Source organism: Thermobia domestica, chromosome 2 (assembly GCF_964235325.1).
Source record: "Thermobia domestica chromosome 2, izTheDome1.hap1.1, whole genome shotgun sequence".
Lineage (NCBI taxonomy): Eukaryota > Metazoa > Arthropoda > Insecta > Zygentoma > Lepismatidae > Thermobia > Thermobia domestica.
In genome coordinates, this window is record NC_137455.1 from 288,023,901 (window position 1) to 288,039,998 (window position 16,098).

A 16,098-nucleotide genomic window follows, 5' to 3' on the forward strand; every position below is an offset into this window, starting at 1 on the left:
CTTTTTGGGACGATTAACCGATATCGGCCCGATAATCAAAGTCGTCCAGAAAAGGACTGCCAATTTTTTCCTCCCCTACATCGGGAGTTTGTCGCCAATTCTGAAATTAAGAAATTGAACGGAGAGATCTAAAATTATATATTTCGTTTAAATATTGTCAATTCCATTTGTTGTGCATCCAGATAATGGACTTGTGTGATAATGAATTTGTGTCACTAACAGACGTGTCTCGCGATTCGTTGCGTCGTTGTTAGCTGAAGTTTAGGAATGAGAATTCTGGGAGTAAGGCAAAGAAGTTGAATGTTGAAGTAGAGCGGGGGAAGGTGAGTTGTGTTTCTTTATTACTAATAAATTAAATCTATGTATTTTCCAGTAGCGTAGCGTGATATTCCGAAATGGGGATGCCAAAGTTAGTCAATTGTGCGATACAATACTACTAAAATCAGCAATACATAGCTATACCGATGAAAAATATAGGGTTGTAAAAAATTTAGGGGGGAGGCCCCCTAATTGGTGGTCTAGTGGGACATACAGAAGCAAATGCATGGATTACGTCAGAAGCCAATAAGCAATTGTCTCAGCTTCTTCTTACCACTACCGTGTGACAAGAAAACTCGGCCCCGCTGTTGTATGAACATTGTTTCCAGTATAGTTCCCTTTATTTCTTTCTCGTGGGCAGCTTCTTTCTCCGCATACCATACTTCAATCTCGTTCTTTAAAAAGTCACCCCTAGAAATTTGTCATCTTGAGTCCGAAACTCAGACGCCCATTCGTGAATATGGGCCTGAGTGTATACGTATAACATTTGAAGATGCAAATAGAAAACACTTAAACCAGCTCTGGGGGCCTGTTTCTGAGTATGTATTTCGTTGTCAGATATCCAGATACTGAAGGCAGGGGCGCAAATCTGTCTTCAACGTTCGGGGAACGGGTAAGACCGTTCCCATTTTTTAAAGCGATGTTCAAAATGTTTATGAAGTTGGAAAACAATGCTGTGGAGGATCAGAGTTGTCTTCAACATTTGGAGGAGGGCAGATTTCAGGGAGGAGAGCATATTTGAGGCTTACTCTGGGGGGAGGGGTGATGAAACTCATATTACGGTAGATGAATCTGATTTCTGAGGTGAACCTGTTGTATATTATATACCAGGCGATGTAGATAAAATTGTGATACGTATCAAGTGTCGTGAACACATTCTGAAATCTGAATACATGCATATTTATAATTGATATGTTTCTATTTACGCATCCACAATGATGCACATTAAAATTTTAGGACACTTGTTTTGTAATAATATAAATAATGACTTCCCCAAAACTATGAAAGCAAATCAACTATGTATGGCGCAACAATACTCTTATTTGAGCAAAATTATGATGATCACAATAGCATTATAGGAATCGTTACAGGAATTAAACAATTAGTTGAAAATAGACTAACAATAATAAATGATAATGAAATATCAAAAAACACGATTCTTTTTTTAAAATGAAACAAGTCAAGGGAAATAATTTCATCCCACTTTCCTTTGTGGCATTCGGATACAAATCATCACAATTTCAAATCGGGTGGAGGGGACATGTCCCCCTCATCTCCTTGGGATATGTGCTAATGACTGAAGGGCCCAAGCAATCTTTGCGAGGGGCGAGAATGCTGGCTCTCTTGGTCTACCAGATCGGTGACCGTGATTCTACAGAATGCTTTATATTTATGCTTGTGTGTGTGAGCTCCCTCAAAGAATTTCTGGCCACGCCATTGGACATACTATGTATTTATGATGAAGATTAATAGTTTGCCTTTAATTACGATTACAATTACGATGCATTTAATTACGATTAAAGTATAACTATTTTTATACTATTATTTACATAACCGATATGCTTCAAAAAGGCATTGAACTAGCCATTTCTGTTTTGTTGTCTTTCCTTGACGTTAGCGCTCGCACGTTCTGTACAGAAACTATAGCTTAGTTCAAAATAGATAGAGTTGGAAATACTTGAAGATATGCCAGCGTCCTATCTAAAGCAAAATGTAGAGTTCAAAGGGGTGAAGGGAGTCAAGAAAGCAAGTAGTTGCGCGTGCGCACTCCACAGAAAGCAGACGAAAACCCCGTTTCTTGCAGTAGGCCTAGATGCCCAAGGAACATAGCATACGACAAGAGGAAAGATCACTGTTGCCACACTTGGTACAATTGTACCAAATTCAGCCCCTTTTGTCATTCATCGGCCCGTTGGTACCACGCTGGCATTTTCAGCCCCTTTTGTGAAAAAGTTGGTACAATTCTACCCAATTCAGCACCATTTAACAAATACTTGTCACATTTTCAAAAGTGTCAGTAAGACTTTTCCTACATCTCACGTTACTCATACTGTGTGATGTCATGAGGAGCGAACTCGGAGATGATTGATTTGTTTCTCGTCTTATATATATTTTTTTCATATATGGCCATAATACCGTTTTGGTTTATTGGTTATTTTGAAATAGAGGCGCGTTTGGTTTCCTTACAATACATACCGAGACGATAACTGTTTTCTCTTTTAATTTGCAGCCTCTGTCATACTTCCTACGTGCGAGAAAAGTTTCATTTACTTCCACGGATGTTTGGGGTCCTCCCAGTGGTAGCAATAGGGTAGGCAGGGTAGGCATTGCCTACGGGCGCAGGACGTTTCGGTATATTAGGGGTCGCCCCAGGCTTTTAGTAAAAGAGAAGCAAATTATATAAATGGAGCCCCAAGTTTTGGTGGTCTTCATTTCCAAACATGGCAAGAATAAAAATTCCTGCTCACTTCGCTCGCAGTTTATTACATTTGCGTATCAAATTATTAGCATTACTGTTAATTCGTCGAGGTTATAGCACTGTATGATTAAGAAATTAATCCTCCTGTATTAATACGATACCAGTTCTATATTACATGTACTAAGCTTACTAACTATAAATAAAATTCCCCTGCGCAACACGCTTTCAATAATAACGACAAATTCTATGACCTATAACATCTGGAGTAAAACGAGTTAAAAAGTGTTATCATGAGGCACAGCACAATTGCCACGTATTGCGGCTACACAGAACCAAGCACAAACACCAAAGGTAGGGCAAACCGGGCAACTGCCCGGGACGCTAACGTCAGGGGGCGCTCAAACGAGCACTCCAAAATAAATTTTAGAACTTATTTTCCAACATCGCTGTAATAAAATGTAAAGTTTAGGCTAGGACTAGGTGAGGAGGCAAAGACTCATTGGCATGGGGAAAATTTTGCCTTCGTCCGCTACTAACGTTGATTGAAATGACGTAGTGTTAAATGGATGAGGACGATACTGACCTATTTAGGCTCTAATCTCAACATTATTGGAGAGTAATAATTAGGTGATCTTCTTAAATACCGATTACAATATTACTTACAATATTTTTGTAGACGTGATATATATATATATATATATATATATATATATATATATATATATATATATATATATATATATATATATATATATATGGCGCGTACGCGTAAGTTACAGATGGTCATACATTGGCCTATTATATGGGTGAGGGGGGCACCACTAGGGATTTTGCCTAGGGGCGCCAAAGACCATTGTTACGCCACTGGTTCCTCCAATGTGGATATCTTTTTTAAAAAAAAATTTGTAAAAAGAGCACTTTCTTGATTTGAACTCTTAGAAGAGGCGAGGGGAGTGTTCTAGAACTTTATCTCTTTTAGCTTCGTGCTATAGAATCATATATTACACTGGTATAAAATAATGAATTCGGCCCTTTTTGTTTCAATTTGGTACTATTTTTCAGCCCACTCCAGAGCTAGGATTGTGGCAACACTGGGAAAGATAGAAAATGTGCATTTGAGTGACGTGCATGCGTAGGTTCTGCTTATCAAAGTAAGGCGAGAGAGCACATCCAGAAGATTGCAGTGGAAATAATTGTGATAATTACAAGCAAACAATTTATATACAATGAAATACGTATTTTTTCTTATTAATAGGGGATGCCGGGCATACCGGCGTTCCCTTACGCTACGCCGCTGGTATTTTCAGTAAATAATTATTATGTAGAAGTGCATATATGAGTTCCCTAAAGTTGGTGAAGAAATATCAACTTTCATCCTTAATGTAATTTGTAGGTATCAAGCTGATTGTTTTGCTTACAGAACGAGGCCATCAGCTTATATTATGCATACTCAATAAAAGTACATGAGGACATGCCCCTGTCTTGTCCAAAATTAAAGCCGTGGTATTTGTTCATTATATGTATGGTGCATGGTTTGAGCCATAGATACTAAAGGGCTTTAAAATAACAGTCAAATGTACGGTTCGCTTGAGAAGTGGTAGAAAAAGAGCAGACACAACAGCAGGCCTGCATATTTGTATAAATTAACATTTTCAGGCATAATCCTTTTTGATAATTGTAAACCAAGGGTCACACATAAAAAAATGCCCCTATCAACACAAGTAACTTAAGGTAATGGGTTCACTCGAGCAGACGGTTCTGCCAAATAGAAAATTTATAGCTAAAATATACGGATTAACTTTACAACGCCCGCTCCAGCAGGTATACTCACTCAGAAACGAGAAATTACACTCAAATAATTTTATGAAAATGGATCAAAACTTACCTAACCTTAAGCTAACCCGTTCCTAACCCCTACCCTACTTATTTCTATCTTACTTTACTCTACCCTACCCTACTCTACTATACTTATTAAAAGGGCTCTACTTATCGATGCGCAGCTGGAGCGTGTCATGTAGGGTGAACCTTTTTTCGTGAAGGATGAGAGTCTGAATATGAGTAATTACTGTCAATGGACAGTCTTTGAAATGAATTTTGGGCATTATTCGAGCAGAAGGTTTGACAAATTTTCACACAATTAGTGCATTTTAATGTTTCTTTTAAATGAGGAGCTAGTGCATAAACCATGAACCAACTTGTGCTAGGTGGCCACTAAAAAGCACGAATGCTATCTAACCGAGCCAGACAGGAGCGCAGCAAGGGGACCCGAGCGAGGGGGTGCGTCTATAGGGAGCAGGCGCGTCAGCGATAGAGGGCATACGCACCAGCGAGAACAGTGGAAAAATACATAAAATATCCGCAATAATTTTTAGCTTTAAAAGAACTTAAATAATTGTAATAATTCCTATCTTCAGAATGGCATCATTGCTTTCCCGGGTACAAATGGCCCGCTGCGAGGAGAAATTCATCTATTCTTAATTTTTACTTTTTTTTCCACACTTCGCACAGTAGATTTTACGTTTCAACATAAAATGACGCTGCAAAAACTATCTGACATAACGCGCTTTATCACAATTCTTTGTAATAAAATTGTATGTTTGCATTACTTCCATCGCAAACGTCCAATGCTAACACGAACAGAATGTTCCCGCCGTTTATTTCCACCTTTGCACCTTTGCATTATTTCCACCTTTGCAACTTAGAATACGTTGGCTGCCATTCAAAATGTATTTCAATATGATATCCAATAACAGTAATTACTCATATTCATAATCTTCTACTTTTATGAAAAGTGTTTTACACCGTATTTTACTTATAAATTTTGTTTTCAGTAGAACCGTTTGCTCGAGTGAACCCGAATTTTGAGTAATGGTGAAAGTATTGTATGCGTGTCTTCTGCCATTATACTCGTTCATGCGTGTACTTTCCATCGCTGACGCGCCTGCTCTCTACGGACGCACCTCCTCGTTACCTCTGGTTCCCACTGCTGCACTTCTGCCCTAATTCGGTTAGATAGCATTCGTGCTTTCTAATGGCCACCTAGTACAAGTTGGTTCATATTTTATGCACTGTAGTGTTTATGCCATATGTCACACTATATTTACTGAGCCCTCCTGAATTCAATATGCAAGTAGTAATGGAGCTTCTTATTTAGTGCATGTTCTGTTAAAAGAAATACAAAGCTCTAATCTAACCCGAAAATGTAAGAGATGAGTCAAAATTTGCTAGAACCTTCTGCTCGAGTAATTCCAAGGTAATTTTCGTCATTCTTTATAACAATTATAAATAATAATAATGACTTGGTGTTACTCCAATTGCGTAATCCTTTACAGGAGTGACTTCGTGGATTCAATAGCGAAACCAACAAAATTGTAAATTGTGATCACTAGGAAATCTTAATTTATTGTCTTTGTATCTCGAACGAGAAAGGAAGCAGGTAGGCCTATGGTTGAATATGTACAAGACTATTTTTATATCGGCATAGGATCCTTACTGCGTCCAACAGAATGAATACGATTTTGGGTTCGGATTAGTTTATCTACACCAAGTAAAGTCAAATTTATATGAGAAACGTGATGTTAAGGAAAGTGTGTTGGAGTGGGTAAACGCAAAGAGAATAACTTTCGGAGTCTCGAGCCATTGTATTTAGGATGAAATACGTAAATATACGTAGGACTATATGTTCTTCCACCATAGTGGTGGTGAGAAACCTATGGAGGATAGTAAGTGAAGTTAGGCCTAATTGCTATCTATCTGTAACGACATTTATTCTGAAGTTGACCGTCCACCTGATTTGCCTGATTTTCGACTGAAAGTATAATAAAAGCTCCTAGTAATAGTAGTAATAGGCAGTAGTAGTGATAGTGATAGTTATATGCCGAATTTTGCATATTTAAGTATGAATGATTTTTTTTTATTATTTATTTATTAAGAAGGATTGGTGTATAGCGTATAATATTGGTGAGTAGGGTAATATCTATTGCTTTGCACCTGCCGCCTACTCACGGGTTCAAGTCTCGACGGTGTCCATCGAACGCAATGGTTTATTTTCAGTGCCCGTTAACAAATACTGTAGACTCCGTCGTAGTCCCTTAGTAGTTCATCTGCTTGTTTAGGATGCTAATATCAATTCAAAGAAACAGACATGTTATGTATAGAGGCACAGGGAAGCCGTAAGATGAAGGATAAAGAAAATGAACACTATAATTTAGTAGTCTGTTGTGCTCTGGCGAACGACGAAGTGCAGAGGGAATGTACACAGTTATCACATGTTTTGTTAAGAACTCGGTAAAGCCCGATTGAATGTTCTTTTTTTTAACCTTGACGAAAATAGCTCTTGTGGTAAGACAGTTGTATATGTCCACTATAAATAGTTTTGTACATGTTCAACACCCGGTTTCCTTTCTCACTCGAGGCATGAACACTGTAAATGTAAATTTGTAGAGAGAACATTTTCGTTGGCTTCGCTGTTATAATCCACGAAATTGTTCTCGTTAAATATTATCAGAATGTAAATGAATAAAAACCTAACTTACCTAAACCATACTCTTACTTGCTTATCCCCGTTAGTTTATGGACTACAAACTCCAAGTGTTCGCCACTGAAATTAGTAAAAAATGCTCGCCACGTATTTGCAACACCTTCTGTTTTCATTTGTGGTTTAGGAATTGCGAGTGTATTACAATTACATACCCATTCTGTATGTAAAAAGGCAACTCCATGGAGCTTTGACCTACAGTGTTACTACCGAAATAATAATAATAAAAAAAAAGTTTCGTAATCTGCTCGTGAAATAAACATGGTGCATAATGCTGCACCACAGAAATCATTCTGTACTCATTCTTTCCAAGGGCCTCGCGCATGGGGGCAAGCATTCATCAGTATAATCAAATGTGTACTTGCATTTTTAAGAATATTTTGTGAAAATAATTTTGATTGTGCCTCTACGTTTTCCCTTACTTTCATATAGTGGGCGGAACTGGTTATATTGCATGCTCTAATATTGTTTATCTATAGCAGTAACATTATTGACAAGGCAGGTAATGGTGTTTGTGCACAAGAATTTTAAATGAATGTTTTAAAATATATTTGTATTAGGATGTTCCACGTTGTCGAATTTGACAGAAGCTTTGGAGGTGGGCTTGCACTTGTGAGGGATGAATGGATCACTCCCAGAAAAAAAGAAACTTTCTGGCCCCCATGTAAATTGTCAACACAATATAATAAATTTTTGGTGAATGGAGAAAAAGCTGCACCAGACGAACAGTGGACATTGTATCCAATCAAGAGAATAGTCTACAGTACAGGTGAGTCATTCCATAAGAAGTCAACCTAGTTCATAACCCGCACTACCACTGCCGATTTGTATGGAATATGGCGAGTAGGGCCTATAATATGTGGCTTATTGATCTTGAAAGTTGCCAGTTATTTTTATGCCTTAGTATATTTCTTGCGAAGATTTGCCCAAGAAGTCGGATTGAGTTTTCTCGTGGATAACGTTTTCGGCCTGCTTCATGACCCAAGAAATCTGGTATAGCATTCTCTACGAGGTACTTCAACTTTAAAAACAGTCCTTTATCAAAATTCACTTGGAACATTTCTAGCCCGTCGAAATTTAATTTGCCTTCTTTAGTATTTTCTGTCATCTACTATGGAGTAAATTTTCAGTTAGGACTTTTAGGTGTTTCTCTGTTTTGTGTAGTCACCGATATGATCGACTGAAACTACAAACTGAATATTCTGCTTCTGCTCACCACCTCCTTTATCCGTACTAGAATCAAGGTTTAAGTTTGAGAGTCTTTCACGTCAAATCAAACCATTTTAACTAAAAAAAAATTGCCTTCCCATCGCAGATTTCAATGATTTTGTTACATTAGTACTACGTTTGGAGGGTATGAAAAATCCAAAATTTTAGATTTATCGAGCCGCGCTGGTTTTGGAAATATAAATTATTGAGAATTCAGAAAGTGCCAAATTTTGATACACCTTCGTACACAAATTTATCTATATCTGTAACTCTTTGTGCTAGAGAGCTAAACATTCACTCATTTTAAATTTACTGAAATAGGCTTTCATATGATTTACAATTCGATAGAATTTTTTAAAATGAAATTTTTAAAAATTCTCAAGTATCAAATTTTGATTTCCCAGAAACACTAATTTGAAAAATGTAAAAGAAAAATCTCAAAACTTACACCATCCTGTTATATCTTCTTAAGTTTCATTATGAGATCGTCACTAATCAGGTGATACGAGGAATACGAGGTTAGCATGTATTTAAAAATTGCATAAATTTTATGATGCTTCAATCACTAAACATATGTGCACTATCCAAAAATACATGTTTCATAATCCTAAGGTACTCACAAAACAACTTTTAAAGAGGGAGTTTAGCTAAGTGCATATAGGTTGAAGTACTCTCCAATTACCTCTATTAAAAGTGTTGCGGAAGTACTACAGGATTCTGAAATTTGGATATTTGGATAGGGCACATACTAATTTTTAAGTGAAGTCTTGACCCGACTACGGTAGGTCCCATAGTTTTGGAGCTACGAACCTTTAAAGTTCATTTATTCAAGTTTTCGGCAGCCTACAACTCCGAAAGGAAGCATTTGTGCACCCAGGATGGTCTATAGTTTTTGTCTTATTTTGGTGTCAGGATTCACCTCCCAAACGTTGTCGGTGTTGTTTTGAAACACCCTGTATATATATAAAAAGTACTTTTTGATGCCACAGCCCTTTGAAGGGTAGGGATTTTCCAGTTAGTCCTTGTAGGCAGGACCTAGAGAAGAAAGAGCTCGAAAAGAAGTTGTTTCTTTTTGCTGGGATATTTTGGTCATTTTTCACACTATCGCTTTTGTGTGATAATGTATTGTCAAGCAGTAACGTAGCGTGAAGTTTTGAAATTGGTAGGCTGAAACTAGATTCGTAGCTAGAGGGTGGCTAAGAGGGGTCCAGTTCCCTGAAACTTGCAATTGTTTATTGTATGTATATATGAATGTAAAGTGAATTCAAATTGCCCCCCCCCCCCCCAAAGAAACTATCCCGCTCTTATCTAAACGATCACGTCTTAGTGTTCTGACTACGGACCTGGCTGTAATGCTTGACAGAAAAATGCTGATTCAAGCAATATGTTTTTCATACAACACAGGAAATAGTATAAGAGTTGTTCTGCTTTATATTTCCCTTACATATACGTTTTCCTTACATATGCGATACTCGGATATCACACATACACTATTACTATTTCAAAGAAACAAATAAAAACTGATATAGAGCTATCTTAATTTTAAATTCCCCAAATCATAGACACAAACTTAACCACTTCATCCACAACATCATATATCAGAATACTAATGTGCTGCAGCTCACAGTCGTGCTGCTGCACTACAAACAGTAGTGCTGCAGCTCAGAGTCAATTGATGATTTTTACAGAAAAAGCTATTTTTAGATTGAAAGTATAAAAAAAAAAAAAAGAAAAGAAACTATACCTCATCTGAGGCCTTATTCAGTATCAATCTTCGCAAAACTTGCGGGTCGCAACACAAAGCAAAAAATTCAACAAGCAATTGTAACTATTATATCAATTATTGCCAACTAAAATGCAAATTTTACGCTGCGATAATGCAAACCGGTACGCAATAAGGTCCCTGATGTATTAGTACTATTCAAAAGATTTTTATTATCTGTATCAGAACTTGTGACTGAATGTGAGCTCTTAATTTTTCATAGTCTCTGTTTTATACTTTCTTATAAGATCGCGTCCTGTCGCTTTTGTTTCCCCAAACACCCGAAAGGCTAGCCTTTCGTCAGCATCCGTCCACTTTCGTTGCATCGTGTTGAATTTATGTATTGCTCATGGTTTTCGTCTGCTGAGGGTGACGGGAAAGCGATTGGTATCGCCCCATTTTCAAGATTACATGAGAAAGGCGGAAGGCTAGCGGCCCATAGCATACAATGCGTTCTTGCAGAAGCTTCCAACTATTCTCCCGTGATGTTTAAACAGCGCATCATAAAATAAATCCATTTTAATTGTATCAATGTCCAAAAGCAACATTTCAGGCTGATGTATAAATAAATGGATAGGCTAAGCCTTATACCCTTAATGGACACTACGTCCCTGTTGTCAGGGTGCCATTGTCACTTTCGAACAATGTTCTGCAGTTCTTAATTCCTGCGTAAAAGTATTTTAGCTTATATGAAAAAGATAGTATCGACGATAAGGTATGCTGTGATATGAAGATCTCTTACGGTAATTGTCAGTCACGGCTATGTAGTTCAGATGTATAGTAGATTCATCTCTTTGCCAAACTCCGATATATCACAGCAGACTGTCTCCTAATACGCACAGCGAGTAACTGATTCTTGTCCATTTTCCTGACGTCAACCAAATATGTTCATTTTGAAAGCGGTGGTTATAATTTTTTGGCTCTTTAATGTACTTTTCGTCTGAAATTACAATAGTTGTTCATAACAAATATCTCTCTCTTTTTTTTTTCAGATGACATTCTTAAAGCCAGACAGAAATTGAAGCAAGCAGAAAGCGATTCAGAATTACAATCCGCAATAGAAGGGGAGAAGAAGAAACGAAGAATAAGGAAGAGAATATTGTCTTGTTCGGAAAGTGATTCAGATAGATCTGATGATGAACATGAGAAAAGAATGCGAATTATAGGTAAAAATCAACTGAAATTCCCAACACCACCAAGTGCGTCATTAGATTGCACCAGGTCGTCATCTGAATTGGATATTCGCGTAAGGACTGACCAACTTGTGAATCGGAACGAGGCTACTGAACACCTGACTTTATCATCTGCCGGTAAGTTTGTTTAAATCATTGCAAGCTACCACTAGAATAACACATCAATGTTTACAAAAATGGATAAATTACAGTACCACATGATTTCATTTTAATAAAACATCTAGTTACGGCAAGACTTTTCGCTTTAGGGAATCACACTCGAAGGTATACCCAATCCATCTATTCCAGCAAACTTTTTGATTAAAGGAGTGCTGCATACAGAATTTTCCCTACGTGCAAATTCATTTGTCACAATATTAGTATGGTTTAATAAGGCATGTGAAGAAATCCAAGCAGCATTATCCAATCATAAAGTTCGCTAAAAATAGAGCCATTGGTTACAACTTCCGCTGTGATTTGCTAAATTGGTACGGCTTGCGTCATTATTTGTAGAGATATTACGACATTTATAACGACGCCACTATAGCTTTACACAGGTCTAGCTGCGAAACTTTCGATTTTTTTTTTTTTTTTGAGAAGAACATTATTCTTGTTTTAGTGCGTGGAATTCACCCTTAAAATTTCTATCCATCCTATATATATGTGTGTGTTCTTATGATAAACCTAGCTCTTCCTTCACAGTTCCTAATATGCAAACAACATATTAGGTTTTCATTACAGTGATAAGCCATGAGTTCTATAGGATAAGTTCTATTTGTTTAATCATTCATTACTGTTTTGTGTAAACTGTGTTTGTGTATCTTTTAATAATGTCAGAAGAATAGATGGCTATTAGAGTGGGGTGATTAGAAGGCTGTTAAAAATTAAATGCCATTCTCATTGAAGCACAGAAACTTCTGAAACTTTAGCGTTGCTTGTAATAGGTACAATATAGAACAAAGTAAATAAGAGGACGGAGAATTGTTTGTGAACACTCGGGGAAAATCTGAAAGAGTCAGGAAATTCATTCTTCAAAAAAGTATGTGAAACCTGTTATTCTCTATAATGCAACATAATCGAATATTTTTATTTTTTCAGAAAGTTGTTGGTAGGGGATCAAAGTCACCCCATGTCCCTCTCTCCCGTAACTACAAAGAAATTCTTGACTGGTTTTTAGTCATTCAATCTTTTAGGCAACGTACTCTCACTGTATTTCAACATTTAGATAGCCGGTATGTCGAGTCAAAATCGAAATAGAACATATAGCCTCTGCTTTTTCCACTTCGAACTGTGGTCGAGAGAATATCTCGTGTAAAAAGTGGTAATATGTGTGGCTAAGTTTAGGAAGATTTTCGCTATTTTGTCTTGGCAGTGCGCGCCAGGGCTTTAATAAAACACTAATACTGAAGTACCACTACTGGGAGACTGATTCGACAACAATGTTCCCAAACTGTGCTCTCATCTTGTAAGTTAGTCTGTATTTTTCAATTGCATTCCGACCATTATTTTTATCCCATTTTAATTTTAGGTGAAGGAAGTTCATTAGCTGTTGATCATAGCTCAAATGAAAGGCATTTCGAATTGGACGAAAACTATTTGGCAGTGATTTCCCGCCACCTTGCAAAAATTGAAAGAAAGCTGGAAGAAGTGAGCGAGCAGCAGAAAACTATTATAGAAAATTTTGCTCCCAAACCAGAGGCTAGTAGATCTTTCCCTGAATACATAAAACTACCTTGTAAAACTGTGGAGGACATTAATAGAGTGGAAGAGTGGTTACTATCTTCACCGGACAATGAGCAGATTCTGGTAAGTTTACAATTTTTTTTTTTTTTCATACAGAAAACATCACATAATTGTAAATACAATTAGTTTTACGTAATCCTTATTCTTTCTTTGTAAACTTCTCAGGTGAGCTATTAGTAGTAGTACTAGTAACAACATTACATAACGACCGCAGCAAGCACAGTCGTAAACTTTACTCCACTTTACTATTATAACAACTACTAATACTATTACTAATAATACTATTGTGCTGCCAAAATGTCTTGAGCAAAAATGCGAACTAAAGCTCACATCCACGCGTTGAGCCAATAAGGGTTCAGCAGCTGCTAAGCGAGAAAGCCTTAGCGAAAGAGAGTGGAATTCCTTCAGCCGATAGCAGTGCCTAAAACGGAAGACTAGGTGTCAAGTCAATGTGGTATATTTATACCATCATTATTATTAGTAGTAATAGCAGCAGTAGTAGTAGTAGTAATAGCAATAGTTGTAGTAGTAGTATAGCAAGAAGAAGAAGAACGATACATCTCAGGATAAACACCAGATCCATTTCTTTGTGAACTAAGCGACTGCAAAAAACTACGCAGTGTGGAAGCGACTTTCGCAAGAAAACTACACAGTGTAAAGTAGCATCCGTTATGGAGTATATATACGCCATAAACAGTTAAGGGGTTAACAGTGCTCTTTGTTGGTCTATATTAAGCTGAAATGAAGTTTATTGTACATGAAATCTTGCGAGCTTTCGAAAATATGGAACACGCTCATGTTTGAGGAAAAGTTGTCATTTACACCTTGAATACCTCAAAACATGTCTAATAATTCGGAAGAAAATATCTGTGGTACTAATTAATGTATGGCCACTCACTTCTGCTGCGTTAAGCCCCGGCTCAATTCTAGCTCGTGTCATGTTGACTTTGATGGACAGACGCCGTGCGCGTGGGTTTTCTCGGGTTCTCTCGTTTCATTCCACCAATCATCCCATCAACATTCATCGGTTTTAACCAAAGTTGCTGAGAGACCTTAAATAAATTAAGTTCGAAATAGTACATACTAAAGTATATTGAAAAGTTCAAAATGGCGCTACAATACTATGTATAGCTATGGTCTACAGCTTTTTCATCTACACAATTACTGGAAAGCTCGGACCCACCCATTTAATTTCTTTAAAACAAGTGAGGCCATGAATGCGACCAAAGAACTACATACATGACAGGGTGTCTATCGGTCACGAAATCCGAAAACGTTTATGACAGTCGCGAAAGTTAGGTTTTGGGTCACGATTTTTTTATCTGCACAAATATAAGTACGGATTTAAAAATTTTGTTCTATAAAATGTCCAAATTCACCACCAAAAATGTATATGGTCGGCTTTAGACACTATCAAATCTCAAGAAAAACGCGCTTCTATCGCATGCATGAAAATTCGGCTAATTTGCACCCAAATATACTCTTGAGAATGTTACGAAATGTTATGGTTTGGTAAAGAAAAGGTCACAAAGAGTCACGATACTTCATTTTGGAATTTTAGTAGACACCCTGAGCTCAAGTAGTACATCTGTATAGCATATTAGACATAACGTCTCTCATATTGGATTTCACTTTATTTCCCCAAAGTGCAATAGGTTCTGGAGACATACCAATTTCATGTAAAGTTTTCTCAGAAATTCACTGATGATGTTTTACCGTTGAGAATTTTTTGCATGTGACATGTAAGTGATAGTTGGTTCTTCGGAAAAGTAGGTATGTCCTTGAGGAAACTTTGGAACACCGCATTGGAACACACATTAAGTGCATGCATTAAATGCGTAAGTAGGTTATGCAGTCAGTTAAGTGTGTTAAAGTAGGTTATGAAGTTGCATTTTGCAAAGCATTAAACAGAATTTAAGCATCTTGTACCTGCATTACCTGCTGAAGGTCAAGAGAACGAACATATTTATCTTCATGTCATGCGAGGGCATCTTTGTTCGAAATTGGGTGTGCCTTCATCTCTTGATTGTGTCCTTGTACATAGACAATTAATATGTACGATTTGAATTGTTCCTGGCAGCGAATATTACGCAATTTTACTCGGGTTTTTCATATATATATTTCAAATGATATGCTTCTGTATGTGATCTACGTCAAATTTCGCTCTAAATGTCTAAGTGTTTTTATTGCAGGAGCTACAACTGAGCCTTGTAGGAGGAAGAAAGGTACAACACATCGTACGAAGAATATTGGAAAAACTATTCTGCAATAATTTGGCACTTCAATTTAACTGGACAGGCAAGCACAACAAGAAACCTCTCAGGCACCTGAAATTGATGGATATTCTACTAGGTGAGTATTCGGGATGCTTTCAGTTGTAGGCTTCTAATACTCTGTAAGGAAGGCCTCACCGGTGGTTTGTCTGTGTGTAGCGAGTTTCAAATCAGGGTTCCCCTATAAGTATCATGAATTTTTAACATTTTTAAAGCTGTAGGATACATACTTCAAATGGCTCACCTTGTTATGCCCCACAACTGGCCATAACAGCTCTTGATATTTTGTTTACTTTGTTTGTTATTTATTGTTTGTGATGACATTTCATACAAGTTCAGTTTTCTATAAAGTTGGAACTTATACGTTTTATTAAAATGTTAACCTGTTCTATTTATTGTTTGTGAAGAGATTTCGTACAAGTTCGGTTTTCTACAAAGTTGGAATTTATATGTTTTATTAAAATGTTAACCCGTTCTAGACCTGCACCAAGCAATATTATAAATTACATTGTTAATATTTACTCTGAATAAGGTAACGCGGATTATATATCTGTACCCTGAAAGATATTAATTACCTTATAATTACTAAGTGCCGATTGGCGAAATGGTTTTCTTTCTCGAAACAAGAAGAAGAAGAAAATTATTAATTTAAAACTAAAAAAAAA

At 37.0% G+C, this 16,098-nt stretch overlaps 1 protein-coding gene across 3 annotated transcripts in view; it reads left to right on the forward strand.

The window, feature by feature from the left end:
• The first annotated feature begins 3,826 nt into the window (after positions 1-3,826).
• The window catches only part of LOC145678556 (uncharacterized), a 30,356-nt gene continuing 18,084 nt past the window's right edge, over positions 3,827-16,098 (forward strand). The window contains exons 1-5 of one of the 3 annotated variants that reach the window (XM_081748846.1): positions 3,827-3,888; positions 7,835-8,043; positions 11,238-11,555; positions 12,946-13,223; positions 15,353-15,512. In XM_081748846.1, the coding sequence (XP_081604972.1) occupies positions 3,866-3,888; positions 7,835-8,043; positions 11,238-11,555; positions 12,946-13,223; positions 15,353-15,512 (988 nt within the window). In that variant the 5' untranslated portion in view covers positions 3,827-3,865. Of the gene's footprint in view, positions 5,991-7,834; positions 8,044-11,237; positions 11,556-12,945; positions 13,224-15,352; positions 15,513-16,098 lie in introns of all 3 variants that reach the window. The other 2 variants (XM_081748844.1, XM_081748847.1) reach the window with 2 other exon arrangements.